Consider the following 7,500-nt stretch of genomic DNA (forward strand, 5'->3'; position numbering starts at 1 on the left):
ACACACACACACACACACACACACACACACACACACACACACACACACACACAGAGAGGCTAACCAGCACAGGCTGAGTACCACAGCTATTTCCCTGGTCCACCAGGCCAGGGGAGGGGCAGGCTTGGCTCAGGCCCTGGCTCAGGCCCTGACCCCTGAGCAGTGTGTGGGGCAGCTGGACGGGTAGGGGCAGGGCACCACCTCCACTCCTGCTGGGAGTTTAGGTGGTGTGGGGAGAAGTGTGGTGGTGGTGGTGGGGTGAGGGAGGCCATCGGTTTCTCCGTCTGGTCTAGAGCGGCTTTACCGAATTGCCAGCCAGCCAGTGACTTGCTTATCTCGTTGGTGTCTGCCTCAATGGCTTTTCACGCCGCACCAGGGACGGCCTAGCAGGCTAATCATGACTTAATCCTATTGGGACGATTGAGGCAGCGACATGCGAAAGATGCCTTTGATTCGACCCGACTCTGTGCCATGGGATTGCCTCTCTAAGTGGCTAATTCCCACCCTGTACAGCCATCACTGGCTGGAAAACAATTTGGGAATACCCTTTCCCTCCTTTTCCTTTCCTCCGTGGCTTGACATTAACTTTTATTTAATCATCGGCCACTGTGACTTTCTACTAGTCACTGCCCACTAGTCACATCTGCCTTTAAATATCTTTAAACATGAAAATACACTACATGTAATGTACAAGTAGTCCCTTGTGATGTATAATAATAAAATAGTAATGAATGACAGTTAATAGAATAAAGGCTATTGTGATGTGCCATAGCCAAGAATAAGCTAGTAGTAGTAGTGTGCGCTTAGCAGTAGTCAGACTATATAAAATGATCACTAGCCACAGCCAAGTTTCATCAACATTTGTTTAGTTGGCAATTGCCAGTATCAAGCCCTGCTTTCCTCTCTCTCTCTTATTGTCCAGAGACCAGTAAAAAGGGGCAGTTTGATCGGCTTAATGGTTACGTAGTTAGTCAATACATTAGAGGGTTACAGGTTCAAATCCCACCCTTACCTTTTTCTATATGTACTTTACGCCTCCTTCAATGGCTGAAGTGGTCTTGAACAACACACCAAAAAATGCAACCTGTACCCTCTATCTAAATAACTCTTAAGTCGTTTTAGTCACATTAAATATATTTTCCCATCACTTAAAATATTTTTAAAAGACATTTAAGATCTTTCCTTCTCTAACTTTAACATATTCCAAATATCATCCCAAAAGTTATTGCTGTGTTGCTGCTGATGTTGCATAACTTTTGGCCAGGATCTCGGAAAGGGCTGAACAGGGGAAAAAAAATCTTATGAGGCTAGAGTGAGCAATACAACTGCATGTTGACATTGGCCGGGATTCTCATTTAACATGGACAAGTCAGTGCAGTGTGCTAACTAATCGCCTTTTGTTGTAAACATGCATACTGTATTACCTCTCCCTCTCCCTCTCCCGGTTTCGCTATTGGTAGTGCCTTAGTGGAGTTCTCTGGAAAGTCGTGACGTCATCCAGCAGTAACTCACGTTTCCTGTAAAGGCTCCCTGTTTTTTTGTGGTCGGCCGCTCACTACATCAACACATCACCATGGCCACCACCACCCTCCTTTTTCCTCCACTCTCTTCCCACTCTCTCCTTCCTGCCCATGGGCTTTCCCACCAGCCTGACTTTACCCTTCCCTTCCCCTTCTCCTGCTCTGCCCTGGTCTGGTTGCCTTGTGCAGGGACGCCAACGGAAGGGACGAAGGGGTCAGTTGTCCCGGGCCCAGGAACAGAGGGGACCCAGAATTGGGATTGCATTGACATTGTATGTATTGGTTGGAGGGCCCTTTCAGACGGCTTTGTCCAGGGCCCGGCCAAAGCTGTCAACACCGCCACCGCCCCACCCCCCAACTCGATTTCTCTCAATGACTCTCTCATCGCCTTTCCAGAAGCTTCCTGTCCTGTCGGATAAACAGTATCAACTATGAGCGTGCTGGTTGTAATCCTGGTAGCTGAAAAGCCCAACAGGCTTTCATTTTTCTAATTAACCATATGCAGATAAGCTCTTCTTACAGCAGTTTGATAGCTGCATATACTGTACTGTGCTGTACTATATATCTGGATTAAAAACTATTTGTTCACTTTAAATACTTTATATATTCTTTATTCTCCTCAGGGGCTATATAGCATTATCATTAAACTGTACTATGGGGTTTTCCACAGTAATGACCTAACTGGTCACAGTTACTTCATCGGGAAAGCCAGTACAAAATTAGCACAACAGCATAAAGGAATATTAAGCAATAACGTAAATACTGACGTGATCTGAAATCAAGCAGGCAGAGTTGGGAGGGTATATGGGTGGTGGGGGAGTGGTGCAATGGTGCACTGCTTTAACACCCGTACCATATACGGGCGATCGGCCAGGGGAACCATGTTCGAGCTTGGCCTGGATCATGTCCTAGTCCTGCCAAATTTCTCTCCCCATCCCTTCCTACTCCACTCTACACTGCCCTGTCCTAAAAAGGCAACACCCCCCCCCACAGAAAAAAATGTGTGTCTGTATATGTGCATGTGCTATGTTTGTTTATTCATGACACATGGATATACAGCATTATCTGTGTGAATGGTTATTGAGCCTTGCCAAAAGACAGTTTTTGAGCACAGAGCCATGTCTAAAGACAATTTTCTGTAACACATGTGTAACAATAGTGTACTATCTTACCTTATCTTCTTCATTATCTATCCAGAACTTCCTTCGCAACCAGAACAACAAGAACAACTACAACCTGGTGTGTGAGACGCTACAGTTCCTGGACTGCATCTGTGGCAGCACCACAGGGGGCCTAGGCCTGCTGGGCCTCTACATCAATGAGAAGAACGTGGCCCTCATCAACCAGACCGTGGAGAGCCTCACCGAGTACTGCCAGGGGCCCTGCCACGAGAACCAGGTATCACACACACACACACACACACACACACACACACACACACACACACACACACACACACACACACACACACACACACACACACACACACACACACACACACACACACACACACACACACACACACACACACACACACACACACACACACACACACACACACACCTATTTTACAGTTAGAAGCCCTGCCACAAGAACCAGGCCTGACATATATACTGTATAGAGACACACACACACACACACACACACACACACACACACACACACACACACACCTATTTTACAGTTAGAAGCCCTGCCACAAGAACCAGGCCTGACATATATATATATATATATATATAGAGAGAGAGAGACACACACACACACACACACACACACACACACACACACACGCACACACACCTATTTTACAGTTAGAAGCCCTGCCACAAGAACCAGGCCTGACATATAGAGAGAGAGAGGCACACACACACACACACACACACACACACACACACACACACACACACACACACACACACACACACACACACACACACACACACACACACACACACTTCCTGGATATTAAGTCTTCCTTTTCCCCTGGCATACCATTGCATCCCCACAAATTAATCTAGTTTGATTTTTACGCATGCTACTACCTTAATAATCAGGGCCTCGATCTGTATAGTAGTAGATGTAATCATGTGCATACCAGAGTCGTGAAAAGGAATTCTCTTTTTTTGGGGGGGTCCTGGGAAAAGGTTTTTGAAATGTCAGTGACGTTGATGGAGTAACCCTGCAACAACTTCGATTTAATCAAAATGGCTGTCTGTAGCACAGCCCCAACACCATGCTAACAACATGAGTGTATTAGCCTTAATTTCATCTGCCTGATCTAATTTAGATAATTGAATTGGAACAAGCGCTAAAGGAAATGCCTTCCCTTTTAAGGCCGAAAACAGGGCAGAAATTTGGCCTTTGTGCGCAGGTTATTGCCCTGTTACAGTTAAAGACCTTGCATACGTCATTCAGTGACCTTGTTAAGTGGTCCGGTTGACCCAATGATGGTAGATAGGCAGCGCAAGGTAAGTCATGGTAGTTCAATGTCAATGGGGTCAAAGTGGAGATCGCCTCTGGACTGCTTGCACATATCTGTCATTAACGCAGCACATGACTGATGTTTATTATAAAAGTTCGGTTGGAGCAGGCCTCACCCAAACAGTTTTCTTCTTCTCGTTTTAGGGTACTGACCAAAATAAAGTATTGCTGAAAAATTAGTGGAAAAGGTCACACCATGCATTAACTGAAATGAAACTACAGTAGAAATGCACTTCAAGAGTGCAGACTTCCGCCAAGGAAGCTGTTTGACTATGTTACCCCGTATTTTACCCCCTATCTTTTTGTGGAGTTACTCGAATGTCAAACTTCACCCTATCCCGCAATGGTGAAAAATCTTTTAAAAAGTCTTGGTTCTGGATCGTGATCCTGATCACCATCAACATTTAATCACATTTTCCCTTTGTCATTTCCAACAACTCCACAAAGTTTCATCCAAATCCATTCATAATGTTTTGAGTTATCCTGCTGACAGAGAAACAAACAAACAAACAAACAAACAGACAGACAAACTAACGCGACCGAAAACATAACCTACTTGGCGGAGGTAATGAAAACTAAATTAAAAATGTCAATTAAAAAAAAAAAAAGGTAATTCATGGTGCAACATGTTCCTCTTTTTCAGTGATGATTCCTCATCTCATGGTCTTTTAATGGGGTTGGTCCTATCACAGGCTAGTCCTGATCCACCTTACACACTTTCTTCCTCATCTTATATTATTATTCAATGGGTGGAAATGGCACGTGATAATGAATCTTGCGATACATTTCATCTTTGTTCAATCAATATCTTTTTGGGGGGAAAAAAGCAGATAAATTCATTTTGGCATTGACCTTTGTGAGCAGGTTACAGGCCTGTACTTGTTAGAGACCTAAATACCTCTGCTCTGGCGTTATGCAATCAGCCTAGTTGACCTACAGAAGCCTTTCAGGGTTTTTTTCTTTCCTCCTCCTGGCTCTTTTTGATTGACGACGGCTCTTTTGTCTGAAGTGAAGTGGAACGCACCTTTTGTTTGCTCTGTTCCCTCACGTGATGGGCGGGACCTGGTGATTTTCCCCAGAGAGAGGTCATGTCAAATGCTACAGTGTGCTGTGCTGTGCTGTGCTGTACAGTATTGTATTGCACTCTATTGTGCTGTACTGTGTTGTGCTTCACTTTGCTTACATTTGCTGCATTGTGCTGCACCGTGCTACACTGTCCAACGTGTTGCTACCCTTGGTCCCTTCACTGTGCTGTGCTGCAATGTGCTACCCTGCACTGTGCTGCGTCTCATACTGGTATCGGTATCGGCACCCGATACTGCTCATTATACTCGTACTCGTACTCGTACTCGTACTCGTACTCGTCAAGCACTTGCCGATACCAGGAACGATACTGCTATTACACAAAACAATGCAAAATCTTGTCACGTTCTGTGGACTTCAAAGCAGCATGGAAAAAAGTGCCACCTCATACATTTACTAACATTTAAATCTACATGGAAATGGACAATAAAAATATCACAGGTGGGAAAAAACAAGGCCATGCATTTATTTTCATTGTATTTTGGTGGTAAAAGGTATCGGTACTCTGTACTCGGTACTCGGTATCGGCAAGTACACACATTAATGTACTCGTACTTGTATCGGTTTTCAAAAAAGTGGTATCGGTGCATCCCTACTGTGCTCTTCTACAATGTGCTACCCTGAACTGTGCTGTGCTACAATGTGCTACCCTGAACTGTGCTGTGCTACTATGTGCTACCCTGGTCCCTGCACCGTGTTGTGCTGCACTGTGCTACACTGTGCTGCATGCCACTGCACTGGTGCTACCCTGCACTATATTCTGCTGCACTGCTGCTACCCTGCACTACTTTGTGCTGCACTGCTGGGCTGCATTGTGATGTGTTGCACTACATCGTGTTGTGCTGCACTTGGCTGTGGTACTAGGGTATGCACTGTGCGACCTTGCACTGTACTATGTTGTGATAGCCTGCCTTGAATTACGCTGACCTGACCTGCACTGCACTGCGCTGTGCTGTACTGTGCTGTACTGCACTGTGCTAAGTTGTGCTACCCTGCTTTTAATTATTCTGCACTGTGCTACCCTGCACTGTGTTGTACTGCACTGTGCTAAGTTGTGCTACCCTGCTTTTAATTATTCTGCACTGTGTTGTACTGCACTGTGTTGTACTGCACTGTGCTAAGTTGTGCTACCCTGCTTTTAATTATTCTGCACTGTGCTGCACTGTGCTAAGTTGTGCTACCCTGCTTTTAATTATTCTGCACTGTGCTGCCCTGCACTGCGCTGTGCTGTACTGTGTTGTACTGCACTGTGCTAAGTTGTGCTACCCTGCTTTTAATTATTCTGCACTGTGCTACCCTGCACTGTGTTGTACTGCACTGTGTTGTACTGCACTGTGCTAAGTTGTGCTACCCTGCTTTTAATTATTCTGCACTGTGTTGTGCTGCACTGTGCTAAGTTGTGCTGCCCTGCTTTTAATTATTCTGCACTGTGTTGTGCTGCACTGTGCTAAGTTGTGCTGCCCTGCTTTTAATTATTCTGCACTGTGCTGCACTGTGCTAAGTTGTGCTGCCCTGCTTTTAATTATTCTGCACTGTGTTGTACTGCACTGTGTTGTACTGCACTGTGCTAAGTTGTGCTGCCCTGCTTTTAATTATTCTGCACTGTGCTGCACGGTGTTGTGCTGCACTACATGGTGCCACATGCCAAGAGCATCAAGGGCTGATCAAATATCCGCCACACCTCACCTCACCTCAGGAGATTGTGGCACTCCTCTCTCGTCTGGCCCAGCGCACTGTTTACTTTGCCTTACACGCCGCTGCACGGGCTGACATATCGCCATTTAATGCGCCCGTGCTCGTGATAAATGGCAGGCAAGAATTCGGTTTCCATGCGGGAACCATTGTGCAAGCAGCGAATGTGGCCGTGTAAATTATACCTGTTGCCGACGTGTGGTGCTTTATTTGTGTTGGCTCGCGACCCGTGTATTGTGTCGAGTCGAGGCCTGTCTTTTTACTGTTATTGTCCTGGTAATTTATCACGTGCATCATGACTTTATCAAGTCAGGTGCTACAGTGCAGTGCAGGTGAAAGGGTTAGATCATGGCCACGGCTCCAGAACTCACACGAAGAAAAATATCATATAAACACTTAACTGATATTAACACTTAAATACTCTAGTGAATAAGAAAGTAATATGTAAATACAATAAGTAAATACGATAATAGAGAGTAAATGAAGATTATACATAAAAGTTAATATGTGAAAGAGTATTGTGTAGAGGAACTGTGTTTCTCTGGATGTTGATTCCATTTTTTTGTTTGTTTGTTTGTTTGTTTGTTTGTTTGTTTGTTTGTTTGTTTGTTTATCTCAGAACTGCATCGCCACACATGAGTGTAACGGCATTGACATCATCATCGCCCTGATCCTGAATGACATCAACCCCCTGGGCAAGAAGAGAATGGACCTGGTGCTGGAA

The 7,500-nt window shown here is 45.1% G+C and overlaps 1 protein-coding gene across 2 annotated transcripts in view; it reads left to right on the forward strand.

Moving 5' to 3' along the window:
* The window catches only part of itpr1b (inositol 1,4,5-trisphosphate receptor, type 1b), a 275,465-nt gene that overhangs the window by 194,845 nt on the left and 73,120 nt on the right, over positions 1-7,500 (forward strand). For both annotated transcript variants that reach the window (XM_063215285.1, XM_063215286.1), the window contains 2 exons: positions 2,718-2,918; positions 7,396-7,500. The exon at positions 7,396-7,500 is cut by the window's right edge and continues 6 nt beyond it. In XM_063215285.1, coding sequence (XP_063071355.1) covers positions 2,718-2,918; positions 7,396-7,500 — 306 coding nt within the window. The remainder of the gene's footprint in view (positions 1-2,717; positions 2,919-7,395) is intronic.

Source organism: Engraulis encrasicolus, chromosome 14 (genome assembly GCF_034702125.1).
Source record: "Engraulis encrasicolus isolate BLACKSEA-1 chromosome 14, IST_EnEncr_1.0, whole genome shotgun sequence".
Lineage (NCBI taxonomy): Eukaryota > Metazoa > Chordata > Actinopteri > Clupeiformes > Engraulidae > Engraulis > Engraulis encrasicolus.